The following is a 15,718-nucleotide window of genomic DNA, read 5'->3' on the forward strand; positions in this document are numbered from 1 at the left end:
AAGTTCCGCCAGGAATTCCTCGGAAGTTCCGCCAGGAATTCCTCCGGAAGTTCCGCCAGGAATTCCTCCGGAAGTTCCGCCAGGAATTCCTCTGGAAGTTCCGCCAGGAATTCCTCCGGAAGTTCCGCCAGGAATTCCTCCGGAAGTTCCTCCAGGAATTTTTCCGGAAGTTCCTCCAGGAATTCCTCCGGACGTTCCTCCAGGAATTCCTCCGGAAGTTCCTCCAGGAATTAATCCGGAAGTTCCTCCAGGAATTCCTCCAGAAGTTCCTCCAGGAATTCCTCCGGAAGTTCCTTCAGGAATTTGCAGAAGAACTCATGGAGGACTTTCGGCAGATACTTCCTGAGGAATTCCTAGAAGAATTTTCAGAGAAACTCTAGAACCAATTCCCAGAGAAACTCCGGAAAGAATTCATAGAGCAATACCTAAAGCAGTACAAAGAGAAACTTCCAGAAGAATTCCTGGTTTATTTTTTAGAGTAGCTCCTGGAGGAGTATCCATAGAAACTGTTGGAGGAACTTACAGATGAACTTCCGAAAGATTTCTCAAAAGAATATCAGAGGGAGGAACTCCTGAAGTTATTCCCCATGGGATTTATAAAGGAATTCCCTGAATAACTTTCAGAGGAAAATGTAGAGGAACTTATGAAGGAATTTCCGGATAAACTTCTGAAGAAAGTCTCAGAGGAACATCTGGAAGAATTACAAAGGCTTTCATCGAGGAACTTCTGGAGGAATTTCCAGAAGAACTCCTGGAGAATTTTCCAGAAATACTTCCTAAGGTATTCCTGTAAGAACTTCCAGAGTAACTCCTGAATGAACTCCTTTAGAAACTCTTGGTGGAATTTCGAGAAAAACTCCTGCAGGAATTTTCTGGGCAGCTTTGGGAGAAACTCATTCCCAATGGAACTCTTCCAGGATTCCCTACACTGAGGAAAATGTGCATATTGAACATAAATGCCCGGCACATAGAATATGACCCAAGGGGTAAACCACTCGGCACACTTTCAGAGTGAGTAATTGTGCCCACTGTGCCTGAAACTGTGCCGAAATGTGCCGAAGCAAAAATAATTTTGTTTTGGCAGCACTTGCTTGCATGATTATATGGCAACACGGAAAAAATGTTTATGTTTGTTTTCATGCAAAATAAGTGCTGTTGTGATTTTCCAAGTAAATGGAAATGTAGAAAAGTTTTTTATTCTGAAAAAAAGTGATTTCCGTTACTTTGGTGCCAAAACCGTTGACGACCAGTCCAACTGCACGTCCTACCCGGCCTTCACCGATACGGAGCGCCAAGATCCAGGTCACAGTAAACCCAACCATCAACATCTTCGATCCAGCCAATAAGATAAACATGAATCACTGGTCTTTCGTTGGGGTATCGTCGAACGTATGGCGTATCATCAATGAAGCGATAGCTGCTACCATTGCCTATAGTCCACGTAGAAAACCGTCGGCGAGCATAACGTGAAGCATACCCTTCGTCGTCGACCTGGGCCTGGGTCGTTGTTCGAGGAAACCATCTTCTATACCTCGATCACCCGTGTCCGTTTTAAAAGGACTGAATGCCGCCGTCGAGAATGCAGATCATCAACAACATGATCATTGTGGGTGAATCTATACTATTATTATGGCACAGGAGATCCTTCATGACTTCTGAAAGGGTAAGGTAAGGAGTTGAACGAGTCAAAACGTTGCTTACGACGGCACTGCTGACTCACGTATTGCACAGTCGCTGCGGAACAACTCACACCTGTCGCAGTAATTATGCATGATCCCCGGTACCTAGTAAGAATACTTTAAAAACATCAGCAGTGATAAAGCCGATTAAAAAAACACTAGTATATGCTAACGCTCATTGAATACGATCCGAACCTCTAGACATGCCGACCGGCAAAATAAATATTCCGTTGAATAACATTGACATTCCGCTTACGATTATTATGGAGCACAAGAAACGAAAAACAACAACCTGGATCAGAACGTGGACAAGTATTTTCAGAATAATATTTATAGATTCGCCACTACTAATATCTTCTTTACTATCCATAACAGAAATTATAGGTACAATTGTTCCATCACCGGCATAGAATCATCAAATCAAATGTAAGTTTCACAAGATCCATCAGCTGTAGAGTCGAAATATTACAATTATCTTTTTTCATTCTCAAGGAAACATCGGAATCACTTAGCTGTATATTGCTGCACCTCTGACTGGGTGACCATCAACACTTCGCTACATATTTTTTCGTTCTACATCTTTTTCGACGTTCATAAACCACCATGCCCAACTGGCATCGTAATAACTAACACTATGTCCATTCCTTTCGGAGATGATTCGGAACGATTTCGTTCTTTTCCGTTGTTAATAATGTTAATCTGACTTACATTTAAAACTATACTGCATATTTAAGATCCGAATTTTTCATTCCATCAATATTGCGAAAGGATTCAGCAAAAGCATTCTATCGTAAAAGAAAAACTACTTGCACGATTATAGCTTCACTTCCACGCGTTGAAAAAATATACACAGATAGATAAACCGTTGTATTTGAATGCTGTGTTTTTTTGATAATTGCTATCTTTTATTACTGTCCATTATAAATATCTAAAAAAAAAGTATATTAGAATCCAGCCAAAGAGAGAGCAATACTCGATAGTCCTCGTAATAAAGGTGTAGCACACGATCATGACGTAGAACTGACGGAATAGCTTCTTCGCAAATTGATTGTAGTTTTCCCGTTTGTTCCGGCCGCTTCCTGCAAATGCCGGATGGACCACACCACTGGGAACAGAATCGCTCCGCAACATAGAAGACCAACCAGTATGAAAATGTCCCACCACGTGCTGTCCTCTTTGCTGCCCTGCTCACTCTCGACGATTATGATTTTCGCCAAATTCGCCAATACATGCAACGAAATAATCACCATCATAAACTGCGTTTTTTTCGGGCAGGATGTGCTTGATCTCTTGAGGTGCATCCGGTACCAATCAGGACGATCGTAATGAAAAGAACCGCTCCCTTCAGTGAATGAGTAATATAATACAAAATTGCTCACGCTTCGTATTCGCCCTTGGCCTGGATGAAATGAAAATTGATTCCGTGGAAAAGAAACGAGAGCGATTTCAGGAAAACCAGGTCCGCCATGAGGAAGTGGATCTTAAAAACCGGATGCTTCCTCTTCTTCAGGATGAACACCCTGAACAGAGCGGACAGAAAATACAACGTCATCATGAAGTACAGCGCCGGCAGAGGCATCTCTCTCGCCAAGAGGTAATTTTGGCCGTTCCTTATATAGATAATGACGTCAAATTGAAGCGGGTATGACGTGCTTATGTCATAGTTCGGACAGTTGTGGAAAAACAGATTAAAGAGACCATCGTTGGTTGAGACTTCCATTGCAAATGTAAAGCAGCAAACTGTGAAAAAAAGATTATTTTTCGTGTCAGTCAATGTTAAATTGCAGTTGCTACAAACGGAAACCAGTTCAGTAGCTTCCCGTTTCCGACGTTGCATCGTCGACGTTGAGAACTGCTCACCGTAGCGTCCTCACATCGGCTAGTGTCCTTGTAGATGTGCCACTTGCTCGAACAGTTTAGATAAACTAATACCCGTTTTTAATCCATTAGATATGAAGAGAAACATGGGCTACTTCGCAGGGAACTTATCGACTCATGGAAAACCCGAAAGTGTTCAACAGGATGTATCGTCGTGAATCATCCTGAACTTTCAGATAGTATCGTCGGCCGTCAGAGCATTCTGTAAGCAGCAACGTATGTCAAGGGTTTCATTCTTACCAGCGAAGGATCACTCCGTAGATGGCTACTGCATTGAAAATCCACACCAAAGCAAGAAAAACTACCAAAAATTGGAAATTTTTGTCTCGATTTTTACCATTCAATTCCACATTTCTTTTCGCTGTCGTAGTTCGTAGTACGCCAGTGGATTGCTGTGCGAACGCAAATAGTTTTAATGTTTGGCAGGATGCAGGTGCCGAACATGAAGGCATGCATTTAAACCACAAGGGTGTGGTGCGGTTGCGAAATCATTCAATGTTCCGAGCGGAATAGTGGTATACTTATCTATCTGTACTTCATCCATGGTTCATATAACGAAATCGGATAGTTCCGTAGACGTGCTGCTGGTAATTCGGATTCATCTCTGGATTGAAATTTTTTGTTTGCAAACGGCTGACTACCGAAAGAATCTTCTTCGTTTCTGCTGGAAGTTGTCATCAAGTCGACATGAGATGACCTGCTCCCTTGCCTGCTCCCCTGTACTGCCGATAAGAGAGCGAGTTTCTCTGCTGTCGTTTATATCTGAGTTTTATCTGTCCTGCGGGGTCTCAGCAAATATGATTTTCCTAAGTTTTCGACTAGTATAGGGCTGGCAAGCACTGCAGCGATTAATTCCCATAGGAACATTCAACCATCCACCTCTTCCTAGAGGATATAAGCATCAGACATTAAGACGGATTAGCCCATTGTTCACCTACTTACCACTAGAATGATTACCAGAAGGAACCGGATTGGTATCTATAACCGTTCGAATTTTAATGCGATATATTAAATTACATAAAACTTGAATTCATAGTACAAATTAAATACAAACGTTATATAATCTGTATAAATTGAAACATTTTCGGACCGAGGATTTTGTTTTCCTATTTGATGTCAAACATCCTGACGTTGACACTGAAAGATCAGCTGTCAAAACTGAAAAATAAGAGAAGGGCGCCCAGATGTGCCGAAAGTGTGCCGAACTGTGCCGCGGGCACAATGTGCCGAGTGGTTTACCCCTTGATATGACCAGTTACTTTTGCACATGTGAAACATGTGCATCACTATTGAATTCTCGTCTGTACCATTATCATAACTTTTATGTGCGATGGTATTGAAAGATATTCGATGCCTTATAAGTTTGAAGATGTTGCTGAGAAGCTTTTATCTATAAGATAAACTAATAAAATTCGTAACGCTTGATTTGGGGTAGCAGAAAAAACAAACTGTATTCATAATTTCTTTATTATAACAAGCGATTTCAGATTAAGATGTTCTTTTCACATATATGTCACATAATATCACATAATACACTCGAATCGCAAAAAAATGTAGCAAAAACCGAAATATTTTTTCTTTGGTTATTCGTCTTTTTGATGAAGATGCATTATGTTAATTCGGCATTGCCAATAAGCGAACAGGTTCCGTGGTCAAAGCGTCGTGATTTTCCGGTCCGAGTTCCTGGTGGGACTGCATACAAACTCTGTTGGGGTTACGTAACATGCGGAAGACATTGCGATAGATCTCGTTTCGATAACACGCTTCTCGTTCAACAATAATGGTTATTCTTGCGAACTGGATACAAGAGATTTTATATCAGTGACTGTATAAAGTATGTTCAAAGAGTCACTTACCTTATAACGATGAAAAATATTAGTTTTTGTGAATATTTCACAAAATATTGCGGTTTTTCCTTGCACTAAGTTGGTTTCTTTGTTTTTCACTCGTGATGGAATTTCGGTGGGAAGCTCGGTTGGAAGGTGAGTTGACACGAGCTTTTTTTAATTTCCCCGTTATATAATTTATGTGCGGGAATTTATAACCTAAGTTTATTAACCATTGCACATAAAATTACTAAGATCCAATAATGCAAATATATAGGTTCTCACATACTTCGTAAGAACTGCATTTGAATTAGGAAACCTGTGGCTATTTTGAATTCTATGCGGTTTTCGCACATAAAATTTATCAGTCAATTAATTTGAGTGTAGAGGAACTTTTGTAGTAATTCTCTTGGAGGAATTTTCTGACCAATTTTGGAAAAAAAAATTTTAGAAGAACTCATAAAGGGATTCCCAGAATAATTTCCAGAGGAACTCCTAGTGGAATTCCGAAATAACTTCTTGGCAGAATTACAAAAGCAACTCCTCAGAGGAACGCTTGGAGCGATTCCCAGAAAAACAGAAAAAAAATCCAGAATTAATATCTCGATAAAAGTTGTGTGAAAGCTGCCGGATGAATTACCAATACACTTTGCAGGGGAATTATTGAAAAATATTGACGATGAATTTTGCAGAAATTTTCGAAGGGAATAATGTAGAATCTGTGCATACATAATTTCTCAGATTCTAGGAGAAATTGCTAGTATTCTAAAATATAAGTTTCATTTTATTTCCTTAAAATCAGTTACATTTCATTTTTGCACTATATCCTTAATCCTGGCCATCAAGGCCACACAACGCAAAGACAATTCAGGACCGAAAAAACAGTGCGGCATCGGCATAAGTAGCGGATACATTCTGAAAATTTCCTGGTCTTCTAAACTTCGGACGTTCTGGACCGGAAGACCTTACTGAAAATCCAGAAATTCTCGTTCTGCAGTGCCACTTGGAGGATTCCACCCATCGCTGTTTTGTTTTATACCTTCACCGGATGTGTCAGAAGCAAACCAAAAAGTGCCACTTCGGAAAGGGCGACAAATGTCTGGAATAATGCAATACGTTCTAAGTTAAGTTCTTGCGCGACGAAAATACGGCTCCGGATCGACAACAGCAGCATCGGAGCAGGGAGCAAAAACAACCTGACAAATAAGTTTCAATTTACTTACCCAAATATGATTCGATGTAAATGTAGTCCAGATAATTAAATATTTAATGATTATTCTGCAGAAAATACACTTGCAGGGTACATATTTTTATTTATACTTTATTTACATCTGACTGTCATTCAAGGCAGTTATGTTTTATGTACTTTCAAGGTACATAATAATTCTGCCTCGGATGACAGCTGGATGTAAATAAACCAACATGAATTCCCGTTCGAAATAACCCTAACGACTACCTAACCGCTCAAAGCGAAACATAACTAACTTTAGCCTCACGTGAATCTAACAGGTTCAATGAAATTATGCACCAAACATAAACATACCTAACAAAAGTGTTGCAGATCTGTCTAATTTTAGTCTCATTTTACCCTAATGTTAGTGAGAATATTAGAGTAACTTTCTAACAGGTTACACTCATATTAGGGTCAAGTTAGAGTAACCTTCCTTGCTGGGAATCATAAAAACGTAGTATTTGGTGCAGAACATCTCCTTTGTTTCCAAGAGGTATAAAATTTCACATTTCAAAACACCAGTTTCAGTTAGCCGAATTTCTTTGCATGTTGGTATTTATTCTGTTCTTGGTAATAGTGTAGCCATCAGAGAGCGATATGTAAGCAGATGCAAGCAGTACAGAACAGAAAGGCAAAAACGCGCATTCTTCGTGTTTTGTTTAACCGGGCTCGCCATATCGGCTCTATCACTTTCGTTCACGTCGTCATCAAAGCCGGTGTTCTTGTGTGGTGTATTATTCGAACCATATGTAAGTGCCAACCAAGTGCTTTGTTATCAATGTTATTTTTTTAAAGTTATTTTTTGGGAATTTTCGAACTGCGATTAGGGAGAAGATCTGCTTGGGCTACACACTGCTGTCCGCGTGCTTGGTCTTCATTATTAAGGATTTGGTCGCATTTGGTTTTTATTCTGCACTTCACAATAAAACAGCAAATACTTGCCATGTAGGTATATGAAATTGGAATGTGGCTGAGTAGTAATTGTTAGGGACGGGAATAAGGTGTTTTCTGCCCAAATCTTCTCCCTGCTTAGCTGATTCTAGAACGTCAATAATTATGTCTTCTTTTAATTTTAGAACAAATTCCAACTGTGTGATTTTATCCATTTTTGTTGAAAAATGAGTTCTTCAATTGACTCATCGGTAAGTAATAACACGTAATAATGTATACATATCTTCAAATAATCTTAAGAGCGTTAAGTACGCACTCGTTCTTGAGATTTTAAACAGGAAAAGGAAAGAAGGAAAGCAGGAATACATTTTACTTATATTAGTATTGTATGTGACATGTTAGTGAGTTAATTGATCATTCTGAAATCAATAGCCTTGTGTGTTTTGCTTTCTATTTTCCTATGAGTGTTCTTAAAGAAAATTTCCAGAGTCTATTTAATTTGTTTATCTTGCAAATAAAATAAGCGATAGTATTATCGTATTATCAAGTTAGTTGATATGCATTGATGCAAATAAATACTATTATATATATGACTATATGAAGCAAAAATTTTGCGATTGCCACAAACACAGATTTCAGGCTCACTAGACAGACAATTTTCCAAACCACTTCGCCTGATTTGCCCTTTTACCACCGATTCTTTTGAGAGGAGATAAGCATGGGTTCAAAACATTTTGTTAGCGACTTTTTAAAGCTTGTTTCATCGGTTTAGATTAATCCTACGTTTAACGGTGTAGATTATTCCTAAACTATAGTTCAACATTAAATTATCCGGCGAGCCGGCACTCACGAACTTATCACCCGTCATTCTATCCAGATAAAAATGTTGCGTGAGTTTACTTCCTCACAGAGGAACATGAAAAATCACACTCCGCTAAAGGAATTAATCCTAGGTTTTTATTCATATGAGTGAGAATTTCGAAGCCTGGTTTCAACCAATATACTTGGTTGATTTTGGCCTAAGCAAAAATCCAGTTTTACTTAACTGTACAACATGGTTGAAACAGACTAAATACACTCTCGCTTCTTACTTGTTATTTGGCCTAATGACCATTCGGCAAATGACTTTTGGCGTATACTGGCCTTCAAACATTTATTATAATTATATATGAATCAGTCTTTTTCATTCACATATTCAAAAATCACAGGGATTACGAAAAGATATTTTTAGGTTCGATTCCCGGTGCCGGTCTAGGCAATTTTCCGATTTGAAAATGTCTAGACTTCCCGGGGCAAGTATCATCGTGTTAGCCTCATGATATACGAATGTAAAACTAGTACCATGGCTTAGAAACCTCGCAGTTAATAACTGTGGAAGTGCTGAATGAACACTAAGCTTCAAGGCGGCCATGTCCCAGTGGGGAATGCAATGTCAATAAGAAGAAAAAGTACTGATATTTCGGCTGCCAAGTCGACAAGTTATCTATTACGCGAACAGGACCAACATTAGCAAATCTTATACTTTTGAATAAACTGACCTCATAGTTTTCACGATATTCACAAAAACTATTTTTGTAATAAAAATATCTAAAATATTTGTGAAAATTACAAGGATATCGAATGATCCACTACCAGGCCGTCAAACATGACTATTTTGTACGAAAAATAACCAATACACCTATAGTATATTGTCCATCAGTGTATCTAATCTAACCTCGCCTTACGTGCTGGTGGAACAAGACCTTATTATCATCAGCCGGTTTTCTTATTATTAACAACTTAAATGTTTTTTCTCGTCCCATTCCAGTCCATCCGTAGTGCCGTCTACCAAGTCTATCAGGGCTATACGTTCTACGAGTTTGTGCAAGATCAGAAGAATGCCCTGGCCCACTCCGTCGAGAGCATCCCAGTGGAAGATGCTACGCACCAGATCGAGCTGGCACTAAGCTTCATGAAGCACTACATGGAGCAGGACAGCGATGGTCTGACGGATCAACCGGATTGTAAGCACCGCGTGATCATCGACACGCGGAAGTCGATGTTCGAAATGCTGTTGGATCTACACTCATCGATGCGAGCCACGTGCAATGGCTTTAGCGTATATTTCGCCGAAGGAGATAGCAGGAAGGCTGCATTCGTTGAAAAGCTTTTGAAGTATCCGAAATTCGAAGATGGTGCTGATGTAGTGCGCATTCCGGAGATTTCTTTCGAAGTGTCCTTCTGTACGATGGTAATCTACGAGTCGAGTGACATAGAATCAGCAACTGATGTGCTTGCGAAGGCTTGGGTGAACAGCTCAGTTCCATGGGTGATCCGTAATTTGCTGGTACAGGAAACCGTACAGGAGAAGTTTATCCAGCTGTTGGAAAATAAACTCAAACCGTTTTCTACAAATCACATTCCATTTCAAGATGATTTGCAAAGCGCCATCGCCAAAGCTTCCTCAATAGGATTAAGAGTTATCCGTCCCGAAGAAACTAAGGATTCTTCGACTCCGGCCGTTATCTTTGGTTCCAGTGTGGATTTCTTCCTCAAAGCGCATACATTCGAGCCGAGTCCGGTTGTTGTGATGAACGTTTTCAGAACACCGAAGGAAGCAATAAGTTTGGCGAACAAAAGCAACGGTGGATCGGTTTCAGTGTGGACCGAAGAGTTGTGCCTTGCCATGGAAACGGCCTATGCCGTGGAAGCACAGACCGTTTGGGTCAACACGTTTGCAAAATTCAATCCGGCGTTCCCATATTCGTTCCGCCGGAACGGTTACTGCTACGGATCGGAGTATGCGGTTTACGAGAAGAAGGTGAAAGTGGTATTCATTCCATCGGTTGAACACCCCAAGAATACAGTGGAGAAGAACAAGGCTGCCATCAGTGCTCTCGGAGTGGTTTCTAGCGAAGTAAAAAATCACCGCTTTGCGTTCGTGCGTAACGAGAAAAATGTACACTACGAAGTCATTAGCACCCCTTATAAGCTTGAGAAATACAACGAAGATCAGCCATTGCAAATTGTTCAAAACTTCTGGGAAAAATATATTTCGATCGATCATAATGATAGGAACCTGGTGATGGATACTGTCTACAATCAGCGCAAAACTGTTGTCATTCCATATGGGATTAGCTTTGCTAATTAAATATTTTTTGTTGCATATCTAATGTTATTAATGTAATAAATAAATGAGATTACAGAATAAGAATGTGTGTATTATGCCTACGAGATACGCCCTTGAGGGAGCGCGGCGATCTTCACAATTCGAAAGTCCCATTGTATAAGTCACTTTAGTTGCTTGTCAAGTCTTCATGGTCATCAAAGAAGCGACGGAATGATAAATGAACTTTCGTTATTAATAGAGTTCGAGTGTACCTCTGAGTGTACTTGTCATCTGGACTTACTTCGGTAAAGTGATACGAAGACGGTATGGGAAGGATTCCAACAAGATTCTGAATAGCAAATCGAAATGATTCTTAACAAAATTTCGGAAAGATACTGAACCTGAACCCCGACAGAATAACGAACGCAATCTCGTCAGGATTATGAAGAGAAACCCGACATGATTGTGAACAAAATCACGACAATATTGTGAACAGAATCTCGACATGTTTCAGAATAGAATCTCGACAGGATTCTGAATTCCGCTTGGATTTTAAATAGTATCCTGCCAGGATTGTGAATAGAATCCCTCCAGGATTGTGAATAGAGTCTCGCCTGGATTCTGAGTAGAGTCCCGCCAGGATTCTGAATGCAATCCTGCCAGGATTGTGAATACAATCCCGCCAGAAATTTGAATCCAAATAGAATTCGACCAGGATTCCAAATAGAACTCCACCAGGATTCTGAATAGAATTCCGCTAGGATTTTGAATAGAATCATGTCCAGATTTTGAATAGAATCCAGGATCCTAAATAGAATCCCGTCATGATTCTTAATATAATCCCGCCCGGGTTCTAAAAATAATACAGGATTATAAATAGAATCCCGCCAGGGTTCTAAAAAGAATCAACCCAGGATTCTAATAGGATCGCAGGATTCCAAATAGAATCCCACCAGGATTCCAAACAGAATCCCACCATGATTCCAAATAGAATCCCGCCAGGACTTTGAATACAATCCTGCCAGGATTTTGAACACAATCTCGCCAGGATTCTGAATACAATCCCGCCAGGATTCTGAGTAGAATTCCGCCTGGATTTTGAATAGAATTCTGCCAGGATTCTGAATACAATCCCGCCAGCATTATAAATAGTATCCTGCCAAAATTGTGAATAGAATCTCGTCCGGATTCTGAGTAGAGTCCCGCCCGGATTTTGAGTAGAATCTCACCAGGATTCTGAATGCAATACTGCCAGGATTGTGAATACAATCACGCCAGAAATTTGAATCCAAATAGAATCCGACCAGGATTCTAAATAGAACTCCACCAGGATTCTGAATAAAATCCCGCCAGGATTTTGAATAGAATCTTACCAGGATTCTGGATAGAATCCAGAATCCTAAACAGAATCCCTTAAGGATTTTTAATATAATCCCGCCCGGATTCTAAAAATAATACAGGATTATAAATAGAATCCTGCCTGGATTAAAAATAGAATCCCGCCAGGATTCTAAATAGAATCCCACCAGGATTCTAAATAGAATCCCGCCAGGATTCTAAATTTAATCCTGCCAGGATTCTAACCAGAATCTCGCCAGGATTCTTAATAGAATCCCGCCAGGATTCTAAATAGAATCTCGCCAGGATTCTAAATAGAATCCCGCCAGGATTCTAAATAGAATCAACCCAGGATTCCAAACAGAATCCCACCATGATTCCAAATAAAATCCCGCCAGGAATTTGAATACAATCCTGCCAGAATTTTGAACACAATCTCGCCAGGATTCTGAATTCAATTCCGCCAGGGTTCTGAATCCAAATAGAATCTCGCCATAATTCTGAGTAGAATTCCGCCTGGATTTTGAATAGAATTCTGCCAGGATTCTAAATACAATCCCGCCAGCATTATAAATAGTATCTTGCCAGAATTGTGAATAGAATCTCGCCCGGATTCTGAGTAGAGTCCCGCCCGGAGTTTGAGTAGAGTCCCGCCAGGATTCTGAATGCAATACTGCCAGGATTGTGAATATAATCACACCAGAAATTTGAATTCGACCAGGATTCTAAATAGAACTCCACCAGGATTCTGAATAAAATCCCGCCAGGATTTTGAATAGAATCTTACCAGGATTCTGGATAGAATCCAGGATTCTAAATTTAATCCCATCAGGATTCTAACTCGCATCTCGCCAGGATTCTAAATAGAATCCCGCCAGGATTCTAAATAGAATCCCGCCAGGATTCTAAATAGAATCCCATCAGGATTCCAAATAGAATCCTTTCAGTATTCCAAATAGAATCCCAGTAGGGTTCCAAATAGAATCTCATCAGGATTCCAAATAGGATCCCACCAGGATAGGAAATAGAATTTCGCCATGATTCCAAAATAGAATCTCGTCATGATTCCAAATAGAATCCCGCCAGGATTTAAAGAATCCTGCTAGGATTGTGAACAGAATCCCGCCAGGATTCCAGAATGAATCCTACCAGGATTTTGAATAGAATCTTGTCAGGATTCTGGATAGAATCCAGGATCCTAAATAGAATCCCTTCAGGATTCTTAATATAATCCCGCCGGGATTCTAAATATAATACAGGATTATAAATGGAATCCTGCCAGGATTCTAAATAGAATCCCGCCAGGATTCTAAATTTAATTCTAACTAGAATCTCGCCAGGATTCTAAATAGAATCTTGCCAGGATTCTAAATAGAATCTCGCCAGGAATCTAAATAGAATCCCGTCAGGATTCTAAATAGAATCCCGCCAGGATTCTAAATAGAATCCCGCCAGCATTCTAAATAGAATCCCATCAGGATTCCAAATAGAATCCCAGCAGGATTCCAAATAGAATCTTATCAGGATTCCAAATAGAATCCCACCAGGATAGGAAATAGAATCCCGCCATGATTCCAAAATAGAATCTCGCCATGATTCCAAATAGAATCCCGCCAGGATTTATAGAATCCCGCTAGGATTTTGAACAAAATTCCGCTAGGATTGTGAACAGAATCCCGCCAGGATTCCAGAATGAATCCTACCAGGATGGTCTAGGATCCCGCCAGGATTTTGAATAGAATCCTGGATCTTAAATGGAATCCCGCCAGGATTTTCTATAGAATCCCGCCCGGATTCTGAAAGTAATACAGGATTCTAAATAGAATCCCGCCAGGATTCTAAATATAATCACCCCAGGATTCTAAATGGAATCCCACCAGGAAACTAAATAGAATCCCATCAGGATTCCAAATAGAATCCCGCAAGGATAACAAATAGAATCCCACCAGGATTCCAAATAGAATCCCGCCATGATTCCAAATATAATTCCCCCATGATTTAGGATCATGGATTTAAGCAATCACATTGCTGAATGCCGCCTACAAGGTACTCTCCCAAATTTTATGCCGTCGCCTAGCACCAATTGCAAGGGAGTTCGTGGGGCAGTACCAGGCGGGTTTTATGGGCGAACGCTCCACCACGGACCAGGTTTCGCCAAGTACTTCAGAAGTGCCTCGAATACAACGTGCCCACACATCATCTGCTCATCGACTTCAAAGCCGCATATGATACAATCGATCGGGACCAGCTATGGCAGCTAATGCACGAAAACGGATTTCCGGATAAACTGACACGGTTGATCAAAGCGTCGATGGATCGGGTGATGTGCGTAGTTCGAGTTTCAGGGGCATTCTCGAGTCCCTTCGAAACGCGCAGAGGGTTACGGCAAGGTGATGGTCTTTCGTGTCTGCTATTCAACATCGTTTTGGAAGGGGTAATACGAAGAGCAGGGATTAACACGAGCGGTACAATTTTCAATAAGTCCGTCAAGCTATTTGGCTTCGTCGACGACATAGATATTATGGCACGTAATTTTGAGAAGATGGAGGAAGCCTACATCAGACTGAAGAGGGAAGCTAAGCGGATCGGACTAGTCATCAACACGTCGAAGACAACGTACATGATAGGAAGAGGTTCAAGAGAAGACAATGGAGCCACCCACCGCGAGTTTGCATCGGTGGTGACGAAATCGAGATGGTAGAAGAATTTGTGTACTTGGGCTCATTGGTGTCTGTCGAAAATGATAGCAGCAGAGAAATTCGGAGACGCATAGTGGCTGGAAATCGTACGTACTTTGGACTCCGCAAGACGCTCCGATCTCCGATTGGCCGTCGTAACAAACTGACTATCTACAAAACGCTTATTAGCCCGGTAGTTCTCTACGAACACGAGACCTGGACGATGCTCGTAGAGGACCAACGCGCACTGGGAGTTTTCGAAAGGAAAGTGTTGCGTACCATCTATGGTGGGGTGCAGATGGCGGACGGTACGTGGAGGAGGCGAATGAACCACGAGTTGCATCAGCAGCTGGGAAAACCATCCATAGTTCACACCATGAAAATCGGACGACTGCGATGGGCCGGGCACGTAGCCAGAATGTCGGACAATAACCCGGTGAAAATGATTCTCGACAACGATGCGACGGGCACAAGAAGGCGAGGTGCACAGCGGGCAAGGTTGATCGATCAGGTGGAAGATGACTTGCGGACCCTCCGTAGACTGCGTGGTTGGCGACGTGTAGCCATGGACCGTGCCGAATGGAGAAGACGCACAGGCCACTTCGGCCTTAGTCTGAATAAATAATAATAATAATGATTTAAGATAGAATCCCGCTAGGCATGTGCACAGTATCCCGCCAGCCAGTGGCGTAGCGGGGGTGGTTTTGGACATAAAACTCCCCCCATAGACAAAATTTTTAGAAGAAATTTTTTTTTCGAACCTTCTCGAAATTAAAAAATATTCAGAAACCCCCCCAGACCAATGTTCTGGCTACGCCACTGCCGCCAGGATTCCAGATAGAATCCTGCCAGTTCGAGTGTACCTCTGTTCTTTCTCAGTTGTATCAAAATCAGTATAGTATATTCAGTTAGAAGAAGGAAAAAAACACATTAATAAAGTTTTAAAAAAAGTAAGAAAAGGAGGACTTGTAATCTGGACTCACTTCGGTAAGTGATACGAGGACGCTAAGGGAAGGATTCCCACAGGATGCTGAATATTAAACCAAATGATTCTCAACGAAGTTTCGGAAAGATTCTGAACCAGATAGGATTCTGAACAGAATCTCGAC

The 15,718-nt window shown here is 40.9% G+C and overlaps 1 protein-coding gene, 2 long non-coding RNA genes and 1 pseudogene across 5 annotated transcripts; 2 read left to right on the forward strand and 2 right to left on the reverse strand.

The window, feature by feature from the left end:
• Nucleotides 1-1,134: 1,134 nt before the first annotated feature.
• LOC134220771 (uncharacterized) lies at nucleotides 1,135-2,527 on the forward strand. Its single transcript, XR_009982049.1, has 3 exons — nucleotides 1,135-1,991; nucleotides 2,055-2,105; nucleotides 2,172-2,527. It is a non-coding gene; the product is annotated as an uncharacterized LOC134220771 (long non-coding RNA).
• Nucleotides 2,528-2,597: 70 nt separating this feature from the next.
• Nucleotides 2,598-3,778, reverse strand: LOC134221970 (protein GPR107-like; annotated as a pseudogene).
• Nucleotides 3,779-5,006: 1,228 nt separating this feature from the next.
• On the reverse strand, nucleotides 5,007-5,453 carry LOC134220560 (uncharacterized). The gene is made up of 2 exons (XR_009981953.1): nucleotides 5,414-5,453; nucleotides 5,007-5,354 (listed from the first exon to the last, which is right to left on the reverse strand). It is a non-coding gene; the product is annotated as an uncharacterized LOC134220560 (long non-coding RNA).
• A 1,755-nt stretch (nucleotides 5,454-7,208) lies between these two features.
• LOC134225517 (uncharacterized) lies at nucleotides 7,209-10,698 on the forward strand. Of its 3 annotated transcripts, none has more exons than XM_062705687.1 (4): nucleotides 7,232-7,363; nucleotides 7,442-7,505; nucleotides 7,691-7,756; nucleotides 9,313-10,698. In XM_062705687.1, exons 3-4 carry the CDS (start codon nucleotides 7,733-7,735, stop codon nucleotides 10,633-10,635), a joined length of 1,347 nt encoding a protein of 448 aa, XP_062561671.1. In that variant the 5' UTR covers nucleotides 7,232-7,363; nucleotides 7,442-7,505; nucleotides 7,691-7,732; the 3' UTR covers nucleotides 10,636-10,698. The 3 variants fall into 3 exon arrangements, with proteins under 3 accessions (XP_062561669.1, XP_062561671.1, XP_062561670.1); XM_062705686.1 differs by having other exon boundaries at nucleotides 7,233-7,363; nucleotides 7,442-7,559; XM_062705685.1 differs by lacking the exon at nucleotides 7,442-7,505 and having other exon boundaries at nucleotides 7,209-7,363.
• The last annotated feature ends 5,020 nt before the right edge of the window (nucleotides 10,699-15,718 follow it).

Source organism: Armigeres subalbatus, chromosome 3 (genome assembly GCF_024139115.2).
Source record: "Armigeres subalbatus isolate Guangzhou_Male chromosome 3, GZ_Asu_2, whole genome shotgun sequence".
Taxonomy (NCBI): Eukaryota; Metazoa; Arthropoda; class Insecta; order Diptera; family Culicidae; genus Armigeres; species Armigeres subalbatus.